Below are 25777 nucleotides of genomic sequence, written 5' to 3' on the forward strand. Positions count from 1 at the left end.
ACCTTTACGCCCGAGTTTCCTGAAAAGGGACGTTATCCCCTAAAGGTGGAGGAGGTGAGGGCTACTTCCCAGGAGTGGACCGAACCTGCTTTGCCCACCGTCCTGAAAGGCAGCGCTGGCCAGGGCCGGGCCTCCTGGGGGGCGCCAGTGTCAACATGGGCCACCAGCCACCCGCACCTTGCTCGGATTTCAGAGGCCAGAGGCTGCCAGGGAGGCGAGGGGAAACGGCGACCAGAACGTGACTTGGACAAAATTAAATATTTTACAAGCCTGGGTGGAGCAACAGCCCGTCGCCGAGGCCGCAGGAGATACAGGCGGACAGCGGAGCCCGGCGGGTGCCACCCACCCTGGGGATGAGCCCCACTTGTCCTCTGTTAGCTCGGTGGTCCGTCTCAGGTGGCAGCAAGGTGGTCTGCACACTCGCCTGCCGCTCAGGAGCCGGGTCCAGGCACTTCTGCAAGGCCTGCCCTGCCGGGCCAGAGTGCCCACGCCGGCCGCCGCCAAGGGCCCACTCCCGCGGGAGGTGCACTGGCCGGCTGCGGCCCACGGCCCACCAGTCACTAAGGCAGGCGTGAGCCCACACGTCCATTTCCCAGGCTGGCAGACTGAGGCTCGGAGAGGCCTTGGACCCACCAGGAGCGTGGGCTTCGGTGCAGCCTGACTCCGCCTCGTGTCCTCTTCGCTGTGCCACCGGGAAGTAGCTCTGCCCACTCCCTCCCTCACTCGGCCCCTCTGCAGACCAGGACGGCCGCTCTATTGGGGCATAAGACTTTTCGCCCAGGGGAACCCGCGCGTGGACGCATCGCCCTCCCCCGGCACGGCCAGCCTGCCCCGTCTGCCCCGGTCTCTCCTCCCGGGGCCTGGGATCCTGTTCCCAGTTGCTAAGCTGCAGGGCACCCAGGTCCCTCCCCACAGCTAGAGGGAGGCAGGCGACTCACCCTGGCCAATGGGAACCCTGCACCCCTCTGGCCACAGCGAGGCTCCGCAGGGGCCTGTCCCCAAGCAGCCTGAAAGCAACCGCGGAACAATGGCTGAACAGCTGAGATCCGGAAGCCAACCCCAGCCTGCTGGCCCCAAAGGGAGCATGACATGAAACCAAGTCGGATGCCCTGAAGCCAGAGAGGGCCCTAGAGGACACCGCTGGATGCCCATGATTAAGTTCCACATCTGTCCGTCACAAGCATGATGGTAAACATGTAGTGAACTCGTGGCCAGGTGCGGTGGCGCGTGCCTGGGGTCCCAGCTGCTCCAAGGCCAAGGCAGGAGGATGGCTTGAGCCCAGGAATTGGGAGCCAGCCAGTGCGACACAGTGAGATCCTGTCTCTCAGGGAAAAAAGGAAGAACAAGGAAACAGGCCAGGCACGGCGCCTGCCTGTCATCCCAGCAGCTCCGGAGGCTGAGGCAGGAGGATCAGGAGTTCAAAGCCAGCCTCAGCAACAGCGAGGTGCTAAGCAATTCAGTGAGACCCTGTCTCTAAATAAAACACAAATAGGGCTGGGGAGGTGGCTTAGTGAGCGAATGCCCCTGAGTTCAATCCCCAGTACCCACCCCTCAAATCAATGCTCAGAGAGGTGAAATCATTTGCCCAAAGTCATACAGCACATGAATAACAGGGTAGGAGTTAAATTGGTTTCAAAGTCCTGGTGCCTGACTTCTTTGCCAGAGGTGCCTGCGAACTCGGCAGTGGTCCAGCCTGGGCCTCAGTTTCCCCTCTGTGCAGTCAGAGTGGGAACTGAGGCGCGCTCTCTCCGTGCTGCGGGATGACCGTGGGGACGGGCTGGTCCTGGGAGCGCAGGGTGCTCTAAGGAGGCAGGAAAGAGGCACAAAGAACAAGCGGCTGTCTGTGGCCTCTGACGTCCATCTCTCCCCCAGCCGGGGTCCAGCCAAGGGTGAGGGGTCCTCTGCCGGCCCCCGCCGCCAGCCAGCAGTGACTAACGCCTCGGCCCACAGCCTTGGGGAGACACAGCGGCCACTGTGTCTTCTGGCCCAGACACCTCGTGGGCACAATCCCGCCCCTTGTGCCCGGCTGGCCGGCCTAGAGGAGGTGGGGCAGCCCTGTCCCACCAGAGGGCCCAGCAGCCCACTCAGGGCTGGGGGATTCCTGAGAGCCAGTCACACAGTGGCCGGCAGGGGACAGGCCTGGAGCCTACCTCTCCCTCCCAGCGGCCTCCGGATCACCACGTTCCTCCTGCCTCCTCCCAGGAAGTAACCGATAGCGTGGAACTCGGGGTCACAGCGAACCTGAGGCCCGCCCCCAACTCCCACGCCTGCTCTGGGAAAGCTCGTCCCCAGGAGACGGCAGAGGCCTGCACGGCATGCGCGAGCCCTGGGAGCCGCCAGGGACCCCTGCAGATGAGTCCTGGGGCCGGGGCTGCAGGGGACCTGGCCAGCACCCATTCCCCTTCTGGGCTTTGGGAACTGCCTCTCTCACGCCCGATCCCAGGGACTCACGAGGGACGGACCCCACCTGGAACCTGCAAGCGGAACCTCCTCACAGCCCTGGTTCAGGGGGACATGGGATCCAAGGCAGGCCAAGAGTGTCGGACCTGAGTGGGTTTTTGTTTGTGTTTTAGTTTTGCATTTTTTGCTAAAGTTATCAGGAAAATCGCTTTCTCTTTACACTGGGTTGCTAAAGCGATGGGGTAGAAGGCTGGAGAGGCCTGTAACTCGTCCTGTGACGCCTTTAGACAGCCTGCCTGAGAATGAGGCCAAGACCGAGAAGCAAGGTCCAGAGGGAGGTGGGCAGAGTGCTGATGAGTCTGTGGAGCGCCTGGAGCTAGCTGTTCCTGAAGGCAGCTACCCTTAGACTTCCCAAATATGTGAAAAACCATAAACTCCCTTTGGGACTTCTGTCACTCGCCACCAAAAAGGAAATGAGCTTCCCATCTCTGAGGGTGTTCCAGAAGAGTGCAGACAGTGATGGAAGAGTTTCACCATGAAATACACATTAAACACGAGTCACCTTCACTCACAAACGCACGTGACCAACAAAGCCACATTCACTGAGACCTCACAGGGGAGTCAGCTGATAACCCCGGACCTGGGGAATTAGGTAGGACACATGGTGACTGACAGGTCACAGGCAAACAGCAACCAGGGCCCTGTCCTGCCAAGAGAATCTTCCAAAAGAGTGGAGGGGATCATCTCACATGTAGGGACTCAGCAAAAGCAGACAGCGGTGACAAACTCAGGGGTGGTGTGGGGAAGGGTGCCCTTGTCACCAGCAAGGCCACAGACCACGCCAGTCTTTTACGGATGGTGCATGCCTGCAGTCCCAGCCACTCTGGAGGCTGAGGCAGGAGGATCACAAGTTTGAGGCCAGTATCAGCAACTTAGCAGGACCCTGTCTCAAAATTTAAAACAACAGGGGGGTGCTGGGGATGTGGCTCTGTGGTTAAGCGTCCCTGGGTTCAGTCCCCAGTAACGAGGGGAGGAAGAAAAGAAATGTGTGCTTCCTTTTCTAGAAAGAAGAAAAAGGGAGGGGGGAGGGGGGCAGAGCCGGCCGGCCCGCGAGGGCGCCGAGCAACCTGGGGCGCCGGGGAAGGCTCCCAGCTGACCTGCCAAGGAACAGTCCGGGCAGCCGGTCAGAGCCGAGGACGGGGCCGGCCAGGCAAAGGTCTCCACTCCTGCCACTGCACTGGACGGCGGTGGGCCCTGTGCCACACAGGGTTCCGGCCGCTGGAACCGAAGGGGGCCTGGGGTGTGGACAGAGTGCAGCTGTGGGGACCTGCCTGGGGACGCGGCCTCCGCGCTGAGGGCCACCGCCCATCTCCCTGTCAGGGTTCCATGCAGGGGCATGGGGTGACACGAGGTCAAGGGGGCACTGCCGGTCCTCCCCTGGCCTCTTCCTCTCTGCCTCCCCAGCTCCCTGTGGCTGACAAGATGAAGCCCTGCCCACTGTCGGGCGCCCCGCTGCCCCGCTGCCCCGCTGGGGCCTCCGTTCCCCGCACCCTCCTCGCCGACCCCCACCCGCGTGTCCCCTCTGAGCGCTCACCGTCCAGCTGGGGCCCGGCTGGCCCTCAGCAAGGCCACCCTGCCCCGCCGTGCACAGCAGTGTCCACCTGGCCATGACCCCTCGTCTAGCCTGCACTCAGGGATCCCAGCTGAGACCAGCAGGGACGGACAGGGGCGTGGAGAGACGGACGAGAGGGCAGGAGGCGAGGATGGGACGGACAGGTGGGCCAGATGGGCAGACACAGGGTGGACAGGTGCAGGACACTGAGCAGGCGGCTAGGGGGACAGGAGTGCCGGCGAGGGTGAACCTGGGTGGGAAGGGAGAACAGGAGGCTAGGTGGACAGATGGACAGAGCACGGACAGCGCGTGTGCGGAGGCGGCGAGTAGGTATGGGATTCAGATGACCGCAGGAGGCGGGAGGGAGGCCACAGGCCGGTAGGCGGCAGGGCTGGTGGGCCTCGCCCCAGAGCATCGCTGGGAGGGGACTCCCACGGTGCCCGTCCGTCCGCCCAGCGCCCATCCCCGCAGACCCAGAGGCCACCTTCCCAGAAAGGGTGTGAGGGTGGAAAGGCCGGGACCTCGCTCGAGGCCCACGCGTGACGCCACGGCCGGGTGCTCGGGAGCCTGGACGCTGGGCCTCGCTTCCCGACGGAGCCGGGACCACCCGGGGACGCAAGGCAGTGCGTCGGCTTCAAAGCCTAAGACCTCGTTTATCCTCCAACACCCGCGTCCCTCTGGTGGCAGGGCACACTCGGGGAATTTTAAAGTCGTGGGTGGACGACGGGGGACGGGGGACGGATGGACAGCGGGTGGAGGGATGAGCCGGGTCCTGCAGGCGGAGGAGAGGACCGTGGTGACCTGGACTTCTGGGCCTCTACTGTCCCCAGCCTTGGAAGATGGCTCCGCAGAGCGGCCGCCACCCCGCCGGCCGGGACGCACACCGTTAACCGTCCTGCCGAGCAGAGAGCCACTTCCCGGTCCATGACTGCCAAGTTTCAGCCCGACGACAAACAAGACGGCCAAGTCTCAGAACCAGAGACTCGTCGGGATGGCCAAGCACGAAGGCAGAGGGCGGGAGCACTTCCCGGGATCGGCAGCAACCCCGGGGACAGGGCCGCAGGCCGTCCTGGCACAGGCGGGCAACGCTTGGCCCCAACGTCCATCCGGGCCAGCAAATAAAAGCCAGAGCCCCAGGCAGGAGAGCCCCAGGCAGGAGAGCCCCAGGCAGGAGAGCCCCCAGGCCCGAGTGGCCACCCGTCCAACTTGGCCAGGCCTGTGGGAACCGGCGGCCTCCACCTTCCAGAAGCGGCGAGGACGCCACCCCAGAGAGCGCTGGTGGATGGTGGAGGCGGCGGGAGGGTGGCCAGGGCCCTGCCTCCGGGGCCTGCAGGGGTGGCCCTGGCGACGGGACCGTCCTGAGCCCTGGGGCTGGGCCAGGAGCAAGGGCAGGAGGGCGGCAGGTCCTCACGGCCACCTCTGGCTCGTCCCTGGCACACCCGGGGTCCTCTGCCCACCTGCCATCCGGGCAGCTCGGTCTCTGAGGGGTCAGGTGGCCCGTGTCTCCAGGCAACGGCGCTTTCATGCTGTTTTACTTTCTCTAAAATAACACCCGGTCACGAAAGAGACCTTAAAAATAGGACGGTGCCCGAGACGAGCAAAGGCACCCGGCACCTGGGCGTTCGGCAGGACCGCCTTCCTGCGGGGGCGCCGGGACAGTCAGGCAGCGCCAGCCCTGCGCCAGCGTCATCTCGAGCAGCCGGAGACGGCGCCACCGGAAGGTCAGGACCGCCGTCCACCTGGCCAACCCCGCCTCGGCCACGCTCCTCCGGTCACACAGGGCTGCACCCCAAGTCCCAAGAGGTGACCCCCAGGTGCTCCCAAGGGCCAGGCGGGCCTGCGCCCCTGCGTCCTGGTCAACAGGACCTCCAGCCAGACACAGAGTGGAGCTGGGGAGCCCCGCCACAACCTGGCTCTGCGTCCTTGGCCTCCTGGGCTCACAGGGTGACCTTAGCTCCCGCTTGGGAGAGGGACCATCATCCCTGCTTTGCAGAAAAGGAAACCAAGGCTCAGAGTGTGACATCCCTTGCCCTCGGCCATCAGCCGGGGACCCATGGGACCCTCAGGGCCCGGGTCAGGGACTCCGGGGTGCGGAGGCCAGCTCTGCAGGAGGCGGGACGCGGGGGCTTCCGCAGGCACTCGTGGCTGCCTCGGGACGCTCTGCAGAGATCCGGTGATGCGGAGGCCAGCTCTGCTGAGTGACGGAGCGAGACACCTAGCCACCCTCCTGGGCCTGGAGCCGGGGTTTCCCGCCTCAGAGCTGCGGAGAGCAAGGGCCTCGAGGAAGGGGCTTCAGAAAGAGCCTGGAGCCCAAGAGACACAAGCGCGGGTGCAACAGGAGGCACCTGGGGACAGAGGCTGCTCTCCGTGGCCTCTGCTTTGGAGGCTGGGGCTGCACCTGGCCCCCACACCGGCCAGCCTGGTTTTCCAGGAAGGAGGACCAGAGAGAGGCACCGGCCTCCGGTCTCCCTCCAGCCTGCTCTTCTGGGCCAGTGCTCCGGCTCCCGTGCCACCTGACCAAGGGAGGACAGAGCCCGCACCAGCCCTGACCCGCCCTGCGAGGCTGGAGGCCTTCCTCGCCCTCCACGGAGCCCATCTGTCTACTTCCTCCACAGAGCGGCCATCAGCTGGTGCTGGGGCCCTAGGAAGCCCTGGGCTGCACCTCCCGGGCAAGGGAGGCCGTGGGGGCCTCAGGGAGCCCGCCTCTGTCCAGCCAGGAAACCCAACGACCAGCTGCAGTCCGCCAGCACCGTCCTGACAGCAGCAGTCATGTCTGCGCCTCCCGAGTGCCCGCTCACGCTCCGCGCAGACCACCAGCTTTACACTTCCCAGCTCAGGGTGCTGAGGCCCAGAGGAGGGAAGTGACGTGCCCAAGGTCACACAGCAGTAAGCGGAGCTGGAGGAAGCCCAGGACGAAGGCCAGGGCACATTCACGACCGCCCACGGGCCTGACCAGAGGAGGGAGGCAGTCCAGTGGGTGTCCACCCTCCGCCCAGCCCCCCACCCGCAGGGAGCAACCCAGCACCTTCAACAGCAGGCCTCATTCCAGGGGCCGGGGACACAGGAGTGGGGACGTTCGTAATCCCCCCACTGGGAATTCTGAAGTATAAATTAATTGCTAATTAAGTATAAATTAATTGCTTCGACCACACTCACCCTGCTGTAGAACAGCAGAAGCCACCCCTGTGCAAGGGCGCCCTGTGCCCCGTAACCTCTCTCCGCCCCTCCCTCACCCCACCTTCGGGTACTTGGTGTCTACCACAGAGGACAGGAAATAAGCAAGGAGATGCACAAAAGGATCCCAGCTGGGGACAGGTGCTCGAAGGAAACCACAGCACAGCCAGAGGGGGGCCATCAGGCTGGAGGAGGAGCAGCCAGGTCACAGGAGAGAGTGGAGCAGGGAGGACCCACAAGTGCAAAGGCCCTGAGGCAGGAGGCTGTGATTCTGGCCAGGGAGACTCTAGTATCCCGTGCAAGAACCGGCTCCCTCCCCTCCCCGCTGCCCCAGTCTCAGAGCCTAATTCTGGCTTCGGAACAGCCTGTTGCTAAGTGAAAAATGAGTGGCTGCAGAGGAAGGAAGGAGGAAAACAGCAGAGAGAGCAGAAAGAGGAAGAGAAAGCCCCAGGCGGAAGGTGAGTGGCGGGCTTTCCGCACACGCCCCCTGCAGTACAGGCCTGCGGTCCCAGCAGCCCTGGTGCCCCACCTGGTCCCCCACGCCCGCCCCGCCCCCACCACTTCCTCTGTTCACCCTACCCGCACCCTCGCCACTTCCTCTGCATGCGAGGCCACCAACACCACCCTGCCGGGCACCCAGGAAGAAGGGTGGAGCTGCTGGGCACCGAGGCCCACAGCCGTGGGGCACACCACACAGAGGGACCTGGTTCAAGGCTCAGGCCTGCCGGGAAAGCTGTGTGGCCCCGAGCGAGTCACCTACCTCTCTGGGCCTCTCTGCTGCTCTGGGTGTGAACTGAGGACGCAAGCCCTGCCCCCTGTGGGGCAGGAGGAGGTCGAGGGTGAACCCAGGAGACCTGGGAGTCTATCCCTGGCGGAGGAGCCCAGGGATGGCCACGTGGGAGCTCGGCCACGGGTCCAAGGCTAAGGCGTCCCGGGTTCTCCCGTGCCCTGGGCACGGGGCCCACAGGCTGTCACTGCATCCCGTCCCCACGGCCCTGGGCAGTCACACCACCGAGCGGAGTGGGAGGCCCGAGGCAGAGGGCAGGAGGTCCTCGGACCCCACAGCCGGCCCGCCGCCTCCTCCTCCTCCTCCCGCACCCACTCATTCTCAGGCTGGTGGCCTCGGTCCTCCGGGTGTGGCCAGGGTGGCCACGCCTCACTCATGGGCCGCCTGGGCAGGTGTGCAGCGCTGGGTGCGTCCTGTCCCCCGGCCACAGCGTCCCCGGTCACAGGGCCCTCTCCAGCACCCCACAGGCTGGGGCCCAGGCTCTTAGGCAGGGGGACCTCACTGAGCTCGAAGCTGCCGGGCACCCGGCTCAGCCTGGCACTCGGCCTAAACATGGCGCCTGCCAGGTCTGCATGCTGCCCCTCAACGTCCCCGCGGACGTGCCAACCCGAGTGACGGCATCGGGAGGCGGGGCTCTGGGAGGACGAGGTCATGAGGGGCCACACCTCAGGAGGGGACTAGTGGCCTCAGAGGTGAGGTGGCCCCGGGGGCTGGCTCCTCCCTCCTCCCGCTGAGGACACAGCGGGTGGCCACGGCTTGGACGCGGCCCTGAAGAGCTGAGCCGGAGACCAGGGCCCCCAGGCTCCCGTCCAGGAGGAATCAGGTCTCCTGCTCAGAGGTCACGTTGGACCTGCAGCCCGAGGGGACCGGGCAGCCCTGCGCCCTCTGAGCCTGCGGCCCCGGGCCACACCCACCTCCAAACCCACTGACCCTGGGGCCTGGGGGGCCGGGGAGGGGCCGGGTGGCACCCGCTTCGAGCCCTCCTGAGCACCTGAAAGGGGACACGGGCGGGTGTGAAGCCCACAGCTGCAGAGACCTCAAGGAAAAGCAGGGCCACGTGTTTTGGGCCACTGCCCACAGACGCTGGGACATGGGGTCCCTCTTCCTGTTTCTGCTCTGGTGTGAATGAGGCTAATGGAAGTCGCCCGGGGACCTGGGCGACCTGCACTTCCACCCGACAGCGCTGGCCCAGCGCTGGCCTGGGTTCTGGGGGTGGTCCTGCAGGAGCGCCGGCAGGGAGGGACCGGCCGGTCTGGGACTTCCAGAGCACACGGACATTGGGGTTTTTTTTGGGGGAGTACCAGGGATTGAACTCGGGGCGCTCGACAACTGAGCCACCTCCCCAGCCCTATTTTGTGTTTTATTTAGGGACAGGGTCTCACTGAGTTGCTTAGGGCCTTGCTAAAGTTGCTGAGGCTGGCTTTGAACTCGGGATCCTCCTGCCTCAGCCTCCTGAGCTGCTGGGGTTACAGGCATGCGCCACCGCGCCTGGTGAAAATTCTTAAAGAATTGTACCTGCACTAAAGATGTCCACATTTTTCTGGCCATTATTCCCTAAACAATGCGCATAACCACCATTTACATAGCAGGCTGCATTGTCTTAGGTATAGTAAGTAATCGAGATACAACTTAAAGACAGAAGATGTGCGCAGGTCAGAGGCAAATGCTCGCCACTTTGGATAAGCTTCTGGGATTCTGGTGTCCAAGGGGCATCTGTTACCAATACCCTGTGGACAGTGAGGGACGACCTTGCTGAACGAGATCAAGGCCCGTTCATCTGCATGAGGCAGCGATTCTCACCAAGTGGGCAGAAGCCAGGACACTGAGCACAGCCAACGCACGGGCAGCTCCCCCAGTGCAGAATCTCCAGCCCCGACGTCAGCGGTGCCAAGTGGGGGTGGGGAGGCCTGGAGCCGGCTGAGCTGCCAACGCTGAGGGCTCTCTGCCTTGCCCTGCTGAGCAGCAGGACCTTTGCTGTGGACACCAAGAGAGCAGCACTAACAAGTGTCTTTACATCCTGAGCACTTCCTGGGTGGGACAGGTGCTACGTGGGGCCCTCCTGGGCTCCTCTCTGCCCTGTGGCCACCTCCATCTCAGAGACAGAGTTAAGCAGAGGCTCCGAGGAGGATCCCGGAGGGGACCCAGATGCTGAGCCCCAAATCTCTGCCCTTAACCGCCAGCTTGCGCTGCTGCTTGCTACAGCAGCGGGACCTCAGAGGGACCACCTGGGCTGCTCTGGGGGCCACGGGGCACAGCCCTGGGACGTCCCCCAGGTCAAGAGATGGAGTCAGGGACGGGGGCTAGCGGTCTAGCTGTCTAGCTCCCCACGTCCTGGTCCCCTGTAGGCAGGCCGGAAACCTGCCCCAGGTGACAAGAGTCCCACCAGCCCACTGCACTGCAGCGCAGCTGGCTCACCGGACAGGCATCCCCACCAGGAGGCCCAGGCCACCTTGGTCTTAGGACTAAGTCAGGAACCCACTCACAATAGCACGGACTTGGGTTTAAAAATACTAGGCCTAGCGGAAGCAAGGTTACTGCCCGGGGCAGAACTCTTTCCGGAGGAGGCGTGGAGGGGAGGAGTCCTCTGCAGCCCGAGGAAGTGAAGCCCAGGCTTTCCAGCCGCCCTACGGGGGAGGGCGAAGGCCCCAGGCTCCCTGAACTCCCTTAACCCCACTTCATCTAATCCAGGCAGGGCGGGATGTCACTTCCCTCCCAAGCCAGCAGAGAGGGCACCTGAGGCCTGAGCAGCAGCAGCAAGGCCTCCTGGATTGGCCCTCCCCGAGAGCGAGGGGCAAAGGCGACTTCTATTACCTTGTCACATTTTATGTTTTTAAATCGCCCTCAGACAGGCATGCCCTTTGACCTAGTAATTCCCTTCTGGGGGTCTAGCAGAAAAATAATTTAAAGTACAGGAAGGACTTTGCAAACAAAGCCAGCCATCGGTTTAGAGTCAGCTCTGCTAAAATGCTTATTTTGAAAACAGCAACTGGGGAGTGACTTCACCCAGTGTTAGTGGAGTCTGCTCGCGCGCCGTCTTCTGTCCGCCCAAAATCCCAGGTGAACGCAAAGGCCACGCAAAGGCCGCGCTGGGCTGATGGGCACACGGGGGAAGACAGCGCGCTCACTCCGAGGCGCAACCCCAACACCGCCTCTGCTTCCGAGCCTCAGTGCCTCCTGCACCACGTCCCGAAGCCTGTGGCAGCTGCAGTGCTTATGGCTGGACTGATGTACTTCCCATCCGCGGCTGTCTGGGGCTGGTCTTTCTCCTTCTGTGATGCACTGACTGGGGTTTTGGGAGGCGTGCCCCTGAACGCAGAAGGCCTCTGGGTTCGACTGCATGGTTTGCATAGCTCTGCGCGTTCCAGAAAGGAGTGTATGACTTAGTAATAAAAGTGCCCAGGGCAGCGCCCTGCACAGACCATGCACTTAACCCACTTTAACTCACTAGTGGATAAAAATGAGTAACTACGTAAACACTCTCCTGTAGTCCCAGCTCCTCGGGAGGCTGAGGCAGGAGGGTTACCTGGGCCCAGGGGTTCAAGGCCAGTGGCAGCAGGTTCAGAGGCCCTGGGTTCCACCCCAGCACTGAAAAATAGGTCAGCAGCAGCTGATGGAACTTGGGGTGACTTTTTTCTTTTCACTTTTGCTTTTTTTTTTTGTATTCTCCCAAATTTGTAAAATAACCTTTTAGGCGTTTAAAGGCAACAAAAGACCAAAGCCAAAGTAATTTTCAGGAAGCAGAAACATCTCGTGGCCCACTGGCTGACCCTTCACACTGCGGCTGCAGCCACCCAGCGCCTGGTCGGACCTCGCCCCTGCGGCTGCCCAGGGCAGCAGGCCCCACTCCCCACGTGACGCGCTTCCTCCCGTCCACCCCACCTTCAGAAGGAAGAGGCTCTTCATGGTAAGACTCTGGAAGCCCCACAGTCTTGAGCTTTACGGGGTGCTCTGCTGATGAACCAGAAGTGGGTTTTTGGAAACCAGCTGCCATCGCATAGGAATCGGGTGGGGATGACCTTGCCCTTGAGCCATATCAGTTCGGTCCTCCCCTTCTCTGGACAGAGGCTAATCAGGGAGAAGGAAAGGGCTCCTCGCCTTGGAGGCTGCTCACGGGAAGAGTCTCATCAAAAGGTCTGGTACCAGAGTCCTCTCCCGGCAGGGGTGGCGAACTTGGCCTTCTGACGTATCGTGGGCTTGACAAGTCCCAGGCAGGCCTTCACCCCCTGGGCTGCAGAGTCACCTGCTGGGTCTAAGACAGGCTGAACCTCTTCCCCAGGTCACAGCCAACTGCTTTGCCTGGTGTCACGTCAAAATGGAATTCCTGGTCCCAGCCATAAAACCAAAACACGATTTCTGGCTTGTGTGCCACAGCAACCAGGCCAGCAAACCACGAAGTAGGCAAGAGTCGTGGCCCCAGTTAGAGGGTCGCTGGCAAAATCGATGCTGACTTCAGCGCCAGCTGTCAGCGCTGCGTGAGCCACACACCTCTGCAGTGCGGGCAGCCTGGCACGGGATCTCTGGTCCGATGGGTCCTCCTTGGTGGGTGAAGAAGCAAAAAGTGTACACTGAGCCTCAGGCCTCAGGTCTTGGTCCCCACCCCTCTCTGGGCCCCTGAGTCCCCACCACCGGTGAGGTGAGGCTGAGTTAGAGCAGAGAATCACATGCTACGCAGTTAGGGGACACAGGCGAGGGCGGCAGGAACACGGGGTCAGTAGTTCTATACGAGGGGCCCACGGTGCTGACCCCACGTGCTTTCCTTTCCAAGAAGCACTTTGCCCACAGCCCTGCCTGGCCTCAGTGGACAGGGTTCATCACATTCCTCAGCAAGCCACCTGGTAACTGCAGGAAAACTGCAGGCCCAAGATAATGTCCATGGGAGGAACCCAGGAGACTGCGGTGACCAGATCCTGAAACCCAGGGAGATGAGGACAATGCCTCCTACCAAAAAATCTGCAAGAATGCATGGTGCAGAATCCAAGGAGAGGGGCTGGGTTGTGGCTCAGTGTAGAGCTTGCCTCACACGTGTGGGGCACTGGGTGACATCCTCAGCACCACGTACAAACAGATAAATAAAGGTACTGCGTCCATCTAAAACTAAAAAAAATACATTAATAATAATAAAAAAGAATCCAATTAGAACTGGCCAGCATGGGCCCAGGTGAGCTGGAGTGGCCCTGACAGTGGGGACTTGAACGTCTGATGTCACCCTGCTGCCAGTCAAAAGTCCAGAGGTGGACCTGGGTGGGACTCTCTGGAAACTCTCTGGATCCCCAATAAAACGGGAGTGCAGGCAAGGCAGGCTGTCCCTCTCCTCTCTGAGTGGACCCTCACTCTCCCTTAAGAGAGTCCCTTCCCTTTCCTAGCCCTTCATTAAACTCATTCCTGTTACTCTGAGCGACACGTCTCAGACCTCTCGGACTCGATCACAAGAATCAGGGTTTGAGGGGGGTGTCTGGTGGCCTCCGTCTCCCAGAAGCCCCAGCTCAGACAAACGAAGCCCTGCTGATCATACCACGGCGCATCACGGGAGGAGAGGGACACGTCCAAGAAGCGCGTGGGCAGGAGCTTTCGTCACTGCAAGAGCATCAAGCAGTGCGCGCACAAATCCAGGCGGCACGGCCCACCACACGCCTCGCCACTGCTCCTCGGGCCACGGCGGGCAGCCCAACCCAAGGCCAAGTCGTGCTGAAATCAGGTGACACCGGATGGGGCTCAGAGGTGCAGGGCTCGCTGCATGCACAGGCCCTGGTCTGATTCCCAGAACCACACACACAAAAAAAAGAGAGAGAGAGAGACTCTCAAGAGACACAGCATTCTGCTGCCACACTATTTTACAATGAACTTTGTTTATAAGCAGGAATGCATCTAAAATGACGATACACAGTGTCACGTAGTAAAGGTAGAGGCCAGCAGCACAGTCCCTTATTGTCACGTCCCAAGCGCGGTGCATCACAGTCTGCGCCCTACCTTTATGCAGGTGGCGGCGCGGGTTTGCGTCACCAGCACCACCACAAACACGCCAGGAATCAGGCCCTATGACTTCACCCGCCGAAGGAATTTCTCAGCCCCACCTGTGTGTATGCGGTCCCACATTGGCCAAGACCTTGCTATGTGACTCGTGACCATGCGGAACTGGCCAGGTGTATCTCCACCTGGCTTCCTGGGTCTGAATCGTGAGAAGACAGTGGGTTCAGGGGTGGGGAGGGGGCTTTGGGACAGCTAGCTCGCAGCTTTGGGAACTGCAGTCACTTTTTAAAACGGTCTCTGAGTTACAGAGAACCAGAAGGAGACAAAATAACTTGTGGATCAGACAGGCTCCTTGGTATAAAGCTGCTGGATGGTGTAGAGAGCTCACCAAGGGTCCAGCAGCCCTCGTGGTGGCCAGTGCACATCGGCGGGAGCAGGCTGAGACTAGGGCTGGCAAGGACACTGGCATGGCCTCAGGGAGACTGTAGGGCTGAGGAGGACCTTCTCCTGGTGCCACCAGGGGGATACAGCGGAAGAGTAAAGCGTGCCCAGGAAAGGGGGTACTGGCCGGCAACTAAGGGCAGCTGATGAGGACAATCCAAAAGTCACCCGGTCACACTGAGGCCTGCCTCTCCAACCCAGGACCTTTGCTCCAGTGGGGGTTTCCCAGCCCTGTAACAGGAAGTGCAGGCTCAGAGGGGAGGTGGTAACAAAGGAAGCACCCACATGGCCTGTCAACCTCAAAACTGCCACCACCCTAGGTCTCCGGAGCAGCGCCTCCCCACACTGATTGCTCAGGGGTCACTGGGAATCTCGTCAAGAAGCAGACTCCAACTCGGCAGGTCTGGGCGGGACCGAGAGTCTGCATTTCTGACGAGCTCCCAGGTGATGCGAATGCAGGTCTTCAGGGACCATAGTTGGGTAATGGGCTCCAGGCCACCTTCATGCCACAGAGAGCAAGCCCTGGCCTGGGCTCCTGGAGGGACCCTCTCCGTGGTTCAGCCTCCTGAAAGGGCAATCGGAGGGTTGCAGTGGCCTCCAAGCTACTCAAGTCCCACGGAGCGTGATGGCTGGCTGAGAAGGAGGGGCCCTCCTGGAGGTACACAGCGGCCCAACGAGTGGGAGTCTCCGGAGTTTTCCCAGGGGATGCTGGGCTGGGTGGTGAGCATCTGTAGTCCCAGATGCTTGGGAGGGTGAGGCAGGAGGATCAGAGTCCAGCAGTTGCAGACCAGCCTGGCTCAGGGGGAAGGGGTCTACATTCTCCCCAGGTGAAAGGAGACTGGGGAAGGGTGAAGTCAAGCAGGGGTGTCTGGGTCCCCCAACAACTGGAGCACTCAGCACTGGCTCACAATGCAGAACCCAGACAAGGTCTGGTTGCCAACGCGTCTAGATTTAATCAGCTTTGCCCCACCCACCCCTCCACAAAAGAGCCCTGCCCGGTCTTCCTCCAGGGGAGAGGTAACTGCCGCCTGGGAGCCTCCCCAACTGTGACTCAGATGCAAAAATAAAATCCGTTCCCCGCAGCTCAGCATGCACAGGACCCAGACCTCTGCCCTGTACAAGCCTATCTTTCCAAGTCCCATCTCCCGTCCTAGGGGGCCACAGCTTCCCCTCCCTGTCTCTGGCCCATCTTTAGGTGCGTCCCCAACTCCCTACGCTCCCAGGCGCAACCAAGTTTGTCCCCAGCGCCCCGGCATTCTGCGTGGTCTGGCGTTACAAGTATGCCTCGCATCGCAGTGTTACGGACAGTGCCTCGAGGGGTTCCCTAGGATGCTGAGGTCCCATAAGCGTCCCTTTGTCTCCCCCAGCGGCGCCCAGCACAGTGCCGGACACACAACGCACAGGAAGTGCTCAGAAACTGAGCTGGGGCGGGGGCGCCAACAGTGCCCAGAGGGGGCGCCCGGCGCGCAAGCACTCGGCAGTCAGGATGAGGTTCCTTCACAAACGCCGGGGTCACCGGGTCGGGGTCGGGGTCCGGGAGCGGAGGGCCAGCAGTCCTCTGCGCGCTGCAGGGCCGTGGCGGGGCTGGCGGGGTCGGCGCCCTGCCTTCCGGAGCCGCGCCACGCGCCGGACCACCCACCTCCGGCGCCCTCACCTTGTAAACCTTGCCGAAGGCGCCGTCGCCCAGTTCGCCCACGATCTCCCACACCTCGTTGGGGTCCAGGTCCCGGCGGACGTGCTCATATTCGCGGGACTTTCTCTTCTCGAAGGTAGACAGGCGCAGGATGCGGCGGAAATTGGCGAAAGCCATGGCTGGGGCGCGCGGGCCGGGGCGAGGTGGCGCGGGCTCGGCTCGGGCTGTGGCTCGGGCGCCGCGAGGAGGAGGGGTTGCAGGACGCCGCGGCGCTGGGGTTCTCCCAGACCCGCCCTTCCCCGCAGCCTGCCGGTCAAGTGCGCCCTGGGCAGCGTCGCGGCGGGAGCACCCGGAACCGCGCAGGCGGCCGCGTCCCCGCCCCGCTCTGTCCCGTCCCCTGGCCGCCTCCCGAGAGCCCGCCCCGCTGCGCCGCGCCCCACGCGCAGCCGGGACCGCGAGCCGCCGGACGCTTCGAGCACCCTGCCCCGCGCCCGCCCTTCCTCCCGGCTCCACCTGCCGCTCCCCGGAGCGCCCCGGGACCCCCTAATTGGCTGCGGGCGCTCCCCGGCTCCGCCCGTCGCCGCAGGGCACTCTGGAAACTGTAGTCCCCGCGCACCGCCCGCGGCGAGCCACCCGCTGGGCTGTGGAGAGCTTGGGGGACCACTAGACGGGTCGGTCCCGGATCCGAGGGGACAGCTGCACCTCATAGCTCCCAAAATTTTTCTGGGAGCACGAGGGACGGGGAGCGAGTTGTCATTTTTCGAGCGCCCACTGAACGTTGCCAGTGCCAAGAAGGTGGACCACATCAGTTCAGTGCTACCTGCAGGGCAGGGTAGTTCAGCTACCCTGCCGAGAGGTCCTACTTGCCCCCACTTTGCAGAGGGGACGCCCGCGGGCGAGGAAGCTTACCGGGGCACACACTGTGGCTGCCAGTCTGCTGCGGGTTCCTCGGAGCCGTGCTGCCTCCTAGCGCGCAAATGCTGCGCCCAGCCGAAGTCCTGCTTCCCGGGGTTCCCCCCAACTCCCGCGCCCCACACACGCGCCAGGTGCGAGGACTGGTAGCTCCATTGGGACTTATCACCTCCCGTTTCTTGGCGATTGGCTAATGGAGTGCATCGGAAGCAAAAAACGCCTCATGAAGCCAGACTTCTTAGACCCCATCCTTGATCCTGGCGGGTGGGCTCGCTGCACAGCTGCTAGCTGCTTGTGTCCTGCAGACAGTCATCTAATTCAAAGGCTCTTACCTGAATTGACCACGTGGGTTCCGGGCAAAGGGTGCTGTGGAGCGCGGTTTATCTGGCAACCCTCCCTCGTGAACAAGTCCAAGTCTCTACGAATGTCACCTCAGCGGCCCCCACTCCCGGAAAAGTCGTTGTGGAGGTGTTTTCGCCCCTTCTTGATACTTGGAAAATACCCCTTGGGCAACGTAGGAGCAGCAAATGTAGCTTTCTATTTGTAAAGTCAGACAAAGACGCGGCGGTGCCCCGGACGCTCCGTGCAAAGGTGATGGCTCAATGTTGCCCAGCGGTTCAAGACCTTCTTCCCACCACTTGGTGCTTAGGACTTTCAAGAGCCTTATCACTAAAAGGAGATAATGCCACCCGAGACTTTTCCCATGGAGTAGCTCATGAACAAGGCCAAAGGCCAGGCTTTAGTTTCAGACCACAGGAGCACCGGCAGTGAGCCACGCCCCCACTGGGAGATGGGGCCAGGGGAGGCTGGGGTCAGTGTAGGATCAGCCCTGTAGCTCCGGGAAAAATGGGCGTGGGGGTAAAAATGGAAGAGTCCTTCAGAAATATGCTAGGTGAAGAAAGACACCCAAAAGACCACATTCTGTGACTGCATTAATATGAAATGACTAGAGAAGGCCAAGTTCATGCAGACAGAGAGGAGATTGAGGCTGCCTGGAGCTGGGTGTGAAACAGAGTAACTTGTAAGTGGAAAAGAGGGATCTTGTTGGGGTGATCAAATGTTCTAAAACTGGATTATGGTGGCAATTTCACAACTCAGTAAATCTGCTCCAAAACCTCCATTTTTGTAAATGACTGGATTTATGGTATGCAAATTATACCTCAAGATACAAGAAAAAGAGGTTCAACAGAATCAAAAAATACTAATAACTTCTATTAAGTAAGCTGGACGTCTTCGCTTTGCTAATCTGTCTGGCATTGGAGGTCCTTGCCCTGAGCCAGGATCAGGGAAGGAAATAGCTGCACATTTTTTGTACTCTTTTCCTGTTCTGTGCAATAACTGAAGCTGGGAGCTATTTATTGATAATGATTTTCATCTGCATATCTCTAATTACTGAGTTGGAGCATGTCTTCAGAGTGTTTTATTGGAGCATCATAATCATACCTAGTATTTGGGTTCATTTTGACAAAATCGTACATGCAAGGAATTTGATTTCAACCGCTATTTTCACACGTCTTCGCAGTTTTGTTAGATGTTTAGATTTCAGCCTCTTTGGCTTTCTTGTTTACAGCATATTAGATTTCCTGTCTTCCTTTTTGATTCCAGGAGTTGTTTTTAGATGCTGTCTTTTTGGGTTCAGACATTGCAAATGTCTCCTCCCAGCCTCTAGCCCATCTCTTAACTTTAGCCCTGGTGTCTCCTGGGGAACAAAGATAAACTATATTGATGTTCTTCAGTCTACTTGTCCTTTTCTTTCTGGAGCTACATCCCCAGCTTTAACTAAAAATTAACATTTTTTAAATTTTTTTTTAATCAACCCCACTGCTGCTTAATTTACCTTTAATAAAGTGCACCTATTTAAAGCATGGGGTTTGGCGGGTCTTGACAGGTCTATAGGGACTCCAGGTGTGTGTTCTCTTGTGTCTGGCCCGGGAGGGGTGCAGCTGCTTTGAATCGGCCTAGACGACCTGTTCCTGACCACTGGGAACCCGAGCAGGTCTTCTCAGCGCCTCTTCCAACCGACCTTCTGGCTCCTGGCCATCGTTAGCGGTGGGTTGGGGTGAACTCCATCGTGGGTCAGTCCTAGAAGAATTCCGTGTATCTAGCTCTGTGCTGCCCAGGACAGAAGCCACCAGCCCTCGGGGGACAGCGAGCCCTTGAAGTGTGACTCATCTGTACTGATACGCGGCAGAAGCGCAAAACAGACGCAGGACTTGTATTTATTTATTTATTTATTTTTATTTGTTTATTTAATTTTTGCGGTGCTGGGTATTTGAACCCAGGGTCTCGTGTTTGCAAGGCAAGCACTCTACCAACTGAGCTACATCCCCAGCCTGACACAGGACTTTAATTTCCAAAAAATACTGATTATAAATTGAACTATTCTGGACACAATGGGTTAAATAAAATGTCATTGAAACTATTTTCACTTGTTTTCAATGTGGCAAATAGGATCTCCAGCCCCTTTTTATTTAATTTTGAGACAGAGTCTTGCTCAATGGCCCAGGCTGGACTTGAACTTGCTCTCCCCCTGCCTCAGCCTCCCAGGTAGCTGGGGTTATAGGTGTGCACCACCACACTGCTAGGAAAAAAATCTAACTACACGTGACTCATACGTGTGGCTTACATTATACATTTATCTCAGGAAGTGGACTTAGGCTTTAAAAGTATCAGCACAGAGTTGTGCATACTACTCTTACATGAATTGCCATCTTTTATATCCTTAGTTGTGTTTCTTTTCATTCTGAATTTTAAAAATCTTCTTTACCCCTCCATTATCACACCTGCAACTTTCTCTCTTTTTATTGTTTTTTTTTTCCTAAAAGAGCTTCTCTTCTAGATCTAACTACTAGTTCATCGAGAATACAGGACAGAAAGGGACATGTTAACACACTAGGGATAAATCTGGAAAAATCAGAATGTTCTCACCTACATGACAATCTGGACTCTTCAAGAAATAAATCATGGGGCCGGGGAGGTAGCTCAGTCGGTAGAGTGCTTGCCTTGGAAGCACAAGGCCCTGGGTTCGATCCCCAGCACCCACCCAAAAAAAAGAAAAAGAAAGAAATCATAAGAGAAAGATGAAAGTGGGAAAGTAAAACAAAGAAGCAGCAGCATTATAATCAATACATAGATCTGTTTGGGTTCCTGACTTGAAATAATCATCTACTAAAACTTGGAATTGGGCTGGGATCATGGCTCGCACGTGTGAGGCACTGGTTTGATCCTCAGCACCACATAAAATGAATAAAGGTATTGTGTTCATCTACAACTAAAAAAAAGTTTTAAAAAAGCTTGGAATAAATGATCAGGACAATTGCACATCCAGTGGATATTTGATGACATTTAGGAACGATTATTGTTCACTTCGAGTTCTGATAATGGTCAGCAGTTATGTTAAATGATGAAGTCCCTCTTTTTGAAATATACGTGCAGATATTTAAAGATGAGCCATTCTTTCTGGGTTTTGTTTCTGACTGTCCCACTGTGGGTGGCGAGGAGGAATGGGCATAAATGAACCAGTCTGGTCTGCTGCAGCTGGTGCAGCGGGCGCTGCAGGCATGGAACCTCCTAACCGACGTTTGGGTTCCATCATAAAGTAGTAAAAGCGGGCTGGGTTGTGGCTCAGTGGCGGAGCACATGCTTAGCCTGGGTGAGGCCCTGGGTTCCCCGTCACCCATGAAGGAAGAAAAGGAACAGGTCCTGGGGACAAGCCAGCTCCCTCCTGGTCCTCTCCCTGGACGGAACCTGCGGTGGATGGTCCCCCACTCAGTGTCCTGGTCGTGCTGGTCGTTTCCTGCCTCGACTCTGCTCCTCTGACTTGCACTCTGGATAAGTCTTCCCGTGGCTTTGGTGCCTGTGTCCTCTGTCCACTTAGCACTTGGTGTGGTGTCCCGTCTCTCCTGTCTGGCAAGTGCCTTTAGGCCGTCGCTGTAGCAGGGACCAGGGTGGTGGCACAGCACACCTTTCCTGGGTGGCGTGTCTGCTGTGCGCTGCCAAGCAGCCCAACTCCCTCTAGGGCAGCTATTCCAGTGACAGGGGTCACGGAAGCAACAAGAGTATGAGCCAGAGGTGGGAGGAAGCAGTGTCCCCTCGTCCCCTGGCCCGTGTCGCTCTGCGGCGCCCGGGTCTGCCCAGAGGCCCTGCGGTGTTCTAGTTCCGAGGCGGAACTCTCCATTCTGTTTCAGGTTGCCAGAGCCCTCGGCTGAAGAGGACCAAGATGGAGCTGAAACAAGGGTCGTTCCTGTGGTACCTCTATCTGGACAAGATATACTGCCTGCTGTCTCTGCGGAACGTGAAGGCCCTGACCGAGTACTTCTTCCTGCTGGACGTGCACCGCAAGAACACCTTGAATGGTCAGTGCCACCTGGCATCTTTCCTCTGGCCGGGTACCTGGCTGGTGGCAGATGCTCAGGGAAATGCACGGGGCCAGAAACTGCTGAGTGAACACTTGCCATCTGCCAGAGGAAGCAGAGAACTGGCCAAGCGAGGGCCGACGTGGGTGGCGCTTGGGGGCAGGGGGAGCAGGCGGGGACCAGTCCACCCGCTGTGGACGGGGTCCCCCCACCACGCCTCGGTAGTTTGGAAGCATGCTGCCATCCTCCGCAAGTCTGTTTCCTCATCTAGAACAGCAGTGGAGTCCAGGCTGGGGCGTAGCTCAGTCAGAGCACAGGGTCCTGGGTTTGGCCTCCAGCACACACGTGTGCACACATGCGCGCACGCGCGCACACACACGTGCGCACGGGAGCCCCCCTCAGAGGGGTAACACACATGGCAGATGCTTAGCACAGTGCCTGACATGGCACAATGACTTAACGACGCGCTCGTGATCACTGTCAGGGTTATCAGAGGCCAAGACCCCTCTCAGCAAGACTCCGTCCCATCTGTCAGTGGGAGCTCGCGCCAGATGATCTGTCCGTCCCTCTGGTGTGCTTGCGAGTGGCCAGCCCTGCCCCAGAGTCCACAGAGTGAGACGCCTGATTAAAACACCTCAGACTCTTTTTAGGACTGAATGAAAACAAGTGGCCCTGGCCACAGGCGCATCCTCCAGCTAAGATCTTCAAGAGTCCATTTAATCTTAAAAAGCAAATGCCAAGGGGCTCGGGACTCAGTGGGGAGCATGTGCCCGGCAAGCGCTAGGCTGCGGGCTCATGGGCAGCCTGGCAGGAAACAAGCCCAAACGCGAGCAGCTCTTCTCACCGCGTGACGCTGGGGTCCCCCTTGACACAGTTTCCCGTGTGTGTGCTGCCGGGTCCCCAGAAAAGGTGGCTGTAGGCTCCCGGGTGTAAAGGACCCCCAGCACACCCCTGGTGTCTGAGGTACGCTTGTGGGGTGGTCTGGGCCCCACAGTAACTAAATCACACCCTTAGATGCAACACCTGAGGTCGAGTCACGATCACATGGGCCCCCGGGGACTGGACAGTGGCCTTGCAGTTCACCTGGGGTGCCGGTGACTTCAGTCCTTGGAGACCAGTGGCCAGTCAGCTGGTTCACAGCTGCATTTATTAGGTAGCTGTTAGTCCCACATGAAAGCCCCTCCCCAGGAGAGGCCCCCAAACATCACCGTGGGTGGCTCCCGCTGCTCGGCCCTGGTGGGCGTGGGAGAGGAGACCAAGGCCACAGCAGCCCCCAGACTTGACAGTGCCGTGGGTTCTCTGCTCTCGCTTCAGTGGGACTCCGGGTGACAGAGACATGTTTACATACTCCTCGGAACAGGTGTTTTCTGTGATCACCGTCAAGGGGGTTACATGCCGACAGGTGCACCTGAAAATCCTTCGTGGCGACTCTGGACAGCCTCGCGCTGTCCCAGCGAATGGCCCATTTGTCTCTTCCGTCCGTCCTCACAGGACCGGCGGGTGGCCTGGCAGGCAGAAGCCTCCTCTTGTATACAGCGCAGTGGTTTTTCTGGCAAGTGGGCAAGGCTGTAGGGTCCCATCCACCCGCATGTGACGCCCGGCTCCACCACTAAGGGGGCCTCTCTGCCACTCAACTGCCACTAGCCACGTCCCCTGGGAGGGTGCAGAAATGCCGACCAGTCCCGCCCAGGTTTCCCGAGTCAGAATCTGGTTTGACAAGCCCCCCACGTGGCCCGTGTGCCCATCCATGGGGTGGTGCCTCCTTCCCTCTAAGGCTGTGAGGTCACTGAGCTGTGGCATTTTAAATGCCCTACACACCAGGTGGCCAGTAGGGTTTGCTCCCTCCTCATAGCCAAACACCTTTGCTTTATGGAAGCATGAGAATCCGCAGTTCTTTTATAGAAGAGGAATTTTTTTAAGTTCCTCTCATTTTAATTTTCTCAAAAAAAAAAAAGGTCCAGATAAAACATGAGCACCTCCGAGCGTCCCAGGTCCTCAGAGAGAATTAAGCTCTCCCTCCCAGGCAGGAGCACACTGTGCCTGTGTGCATGGCCACGCATCTGTGCTGGGGCAGGTCCTTGGGCTGCATGGAGCATGTGGTTGAGCCTGACCACAGTCTCCTCCTCCACTGCCCTGGGCATAGTGCTTTTCCACACAGCTCAAGAGTGAGTCTGGGCCCGAGGGATTGCAGCAGGAACATGGTGAAGACAGACCCCAATGTCACCATCTTCCCAGTCAATGAGCACCATGTGGGAGGCTCCCGGTGGTTGGTGTTTTGGAACTGAGCTGGAATAATCCGTCTACCGGCCTCGCCCTTCACAGATGTGCTGTTCTTCCACTTCCTCCACCACGTCACCGACCTGAGATCGAGACAGATCAAGATGGTGTTTGACGTGCTGGACTGGAACGCCACGGGCGAGATCGGCTTTGAGCAGTTCTACATGTTGGTCTGCATTCTGCTGTCCCACCAGGCAAGTGGCCAGCGAGGCTGGGCCTCACCTGGCTGCTGCCTCCTCCTGGCCAGAGCTGGCCTTTGGGATTTCTCCTCCTTCCACTACCAACTAGAGGAAGGGAAAAGGGCGGGGTGTCCATTTGGGTTCCCAAACGGCACATTCGTAACCTGGGAGATGCCGGCAGCCTCTGCCCACCTGCCACCTCCCTGCACCACGGCCACCGCAGCCTGCCCTTCCTCAAGGGCTCTGGCGATCCTTTTGCCCAGAGTGCTCTGCAGGATGCATGAGGGGACAGGGCCTCAGCCCAGCTCCATGGGCTTGCACCTGTCCGCTCCTTGAGGAACGGGACCTCGTGTGGCCAGCCTCCCCCCAGCGCGTTCCCTGCGGTCTCCCGAGTGAGGCAGTGGGTGGCCGGCAGGGGGTCTGCGGGGCGTGTCTCCTCGAGGGCAGCCCCGAGTTGCGACTCTTGCTTTGGCCCTCTAGGGTGGTGACGGAACACGCCAGTGTCTTGCAGGTGTGGAAAGCAGCTCCCTCCGCTTCCGGTCTTACATATTTCTCTCAAAACAGAACCACCTGGAGGAACAATTCATGTATCGCCATTCCCGGGCCGTGTTTGACCTGCTTGATGTGCATGGGGAGCTGAAGGTTGGGGCCGCCAACTTCTGCACCTACAGATTCCTGTTCAACATTAAAAAGCAAGAGCTCAAAGAACTCTTCCACAACTTCGACATCACGGGCGACCGCGTAAGTGCAGGTGCCGAGCGTGGCAGGGCTGGGGAGCCTGCAGCAGGAGGCCCAGGCTAGGATCCCAAGTCGGCGTGGCTCCTGGAGGGGGGCCGGCCACGTGGACAGGAGGCGCCTGCGAGCTGCCAGAAGGGCACTGGGCCACGAGGCGGCAGCTGGGAAGCAGGGTGGAGTGGGGAAGGGCCTACGGCGGGGACCTAAGAGTGAGATCCTGAGAAGCCACGGTGGAGACGGTGAGGGTGCAGGGGAGCCCCTGCAGGGAAGCCGAGGTTGAAAAGGCGGGATCCCGGGGCTGCCCAAGCATCTGCCCTGCCCCTGCCCCTGTAAGAGTCGGCACAGGCTCTTTCCTGGCCCTAACTATAATCAGACTGTAGTTACATCCTAATCACTGTCCACATTTCCGAATTTCTAAATATGATAACAAGTCTGTTGTCATGCTAGAGTATCAAACCCTTCCTGAAATGATTTTTTTTCTGCCCCCAACTGAAGTATCTTAACTACAAGGAATTTAAGCTGTACACGATCTTCTCGACCGACAAGTCTCAGAAGAAAGGCAAGGAGAAAAAGAACCTGAAATCGAAATCCACGCTTGTGAAGAAAGTGATCCGTCAGGTTGGCATGAGCCAAAGGAGTCTCTTGGAGAAAATGCGATCCAAAAGCAGAGAGCACAGCTAGAACGAGGTGTTTAATAAATGTGAGCGTGCCAGCGGGCATCCTTGTCCACTCTCTATCCACGGTCCAGAGGCCTCTGCCCCGGCAGCAGCCTGGGCAGCCCGGGATGCCGCATGGAGCCTGGGCCGAGCACCCGGTCACCCATCCTTCTGTTGACGCATGTCCTCGGGTCAGCTCTGCTCACTGGGGCTCCATGTGTCCAGAGTGACCAACACTTCCTGGAGCCACGTGGCGGGAAGGTGAAGCCTCCCTGCTACCCGTCACCAGGAGTCCAATACTCAGACCTCTACTCGTCTCCCATTCCTCAGGCTAAGACCCCCTGGAAGCCAGACTGCCGCTGGTCAGGGGTGACGTGCCCACCACATCACAGGTCAGCTTTAAGGAGATGGAGGCTGTCTTGTTCTTTCCTTTCCTTTTGAGACAGAGTCTCAGCGTGTTATGCAGGCTGGTCTCAAACCCCTGGACTCACGTGATCCTCCTGCCCCAGCCTCCCTAGTGCCGGGACTACAGGCAAGTGCCGCTGCTCCAATAGGGCCGTGTTCTCAGCCTGAATTACTCTCTGATGAGTTAGGTGCTTAAGCAACTGAACCTAATTAACTAGAGTAAAATAATTATGACATGCCCTTG

At 59.2% G+C, this 25777-nt stretch overlaps 2 protein-coding genes and 1 non-coding gene across 5 annotated transcripts in view; 2 read left to right on the forward strand and 1 right to left on the reverse strand.

Annotated features, from left to right (window-relative positions):
• Stk10 (serine/threonine kinase 10) overlaps window positions 1-25777 on the reverse strand; it is a 123875-nt gene that overhangs the window by 94639 nt on the left and 3459 nt on the right. The window contains exon 1 of one of the 3 annotated variants that reach the window (XM_047557001.1): window positions 16924-17023. The exons of 1 other annotated variant lie outside the window; for it this stretch is intronic. Coding sequence is in view for 1 of the 2 variants with exons in the window: in XM_047556999.1 (XP_047412955.1) it covers window positions 16036-16191 (156 nt within the window). In the remaining variant the exon portion in view is untranslated. Of the gene's footprint in view, window positions 1-16035; window positions 16489-16923; window positions 17024-25777 lie in introns of those variants that run through there. One more of the 3 variants, XM_047556999.1, reaches the window with a different exon arrangement.
• Window positions 19898-19972, forward strand: Trnap-ugg (transfer RNA proline (anticodon UGG)). The gene has a single exon. It is a non-coding gene; the product is annotated as a tRNA-Pro (tRNA).
• Window positions 21146-25171, forward strand: Efcab9 (EF-hand calcium binding domain 9). Its single transcript, XM_047557004.1, has 4 exons — window positions 21146-21281; window positions 23604-23752; window positions 24302-24478; window positions 24968-25171. Exons 1-4 carry the CDS (start codon window positions 21146-21148, stop codon window positions 25151-25153), a joined length of 648 nt encoding a protein of 215 aa, XP_047412960.1. The 3' UTR covers window positions 25154-25171.

This window comes from Sciurus carolinensis, chromosome 6, assembly GCF_902686445.1.
Source record: "Sciurus carolinensis chromosome 6, mSciCar1.2, whole genome shotgun sequence".
Taxonomy (NCBI): Eukaryota; Metazoa; Chordata; class Mammalia; order Rodentia; family Sciuridae; genus Sciurus; species Sciurus carolinensis.

What these genes read in the sequence shown, in the direction of transcription:
- Efcab9 (XM_047557004.1), top strand. Translation starts at nt 21,146, where the DNA reads ATGGAGCTGAAACAAGGGTCGTTCCTGTGGTACCTCTATCTGGACAAG. An exon ending in GCATTCTGCTGTCCCACCAG is followed by an intron (nt 23,753 to 24,301) that starts GCAAGTGGCCAG and finishes CTCTCAAAACAG; the next exon opens with AACCACCTGGAGGAACAATT. An exon ending in TCGACATCACGGGCGACCGC is followed by an intron (nt 24,479 to 24,967) that starts GTAAGTGCAGGT and finishes CCCCAACTGAAG; the next exon opens with TATCTTAACTACAAGGAATT.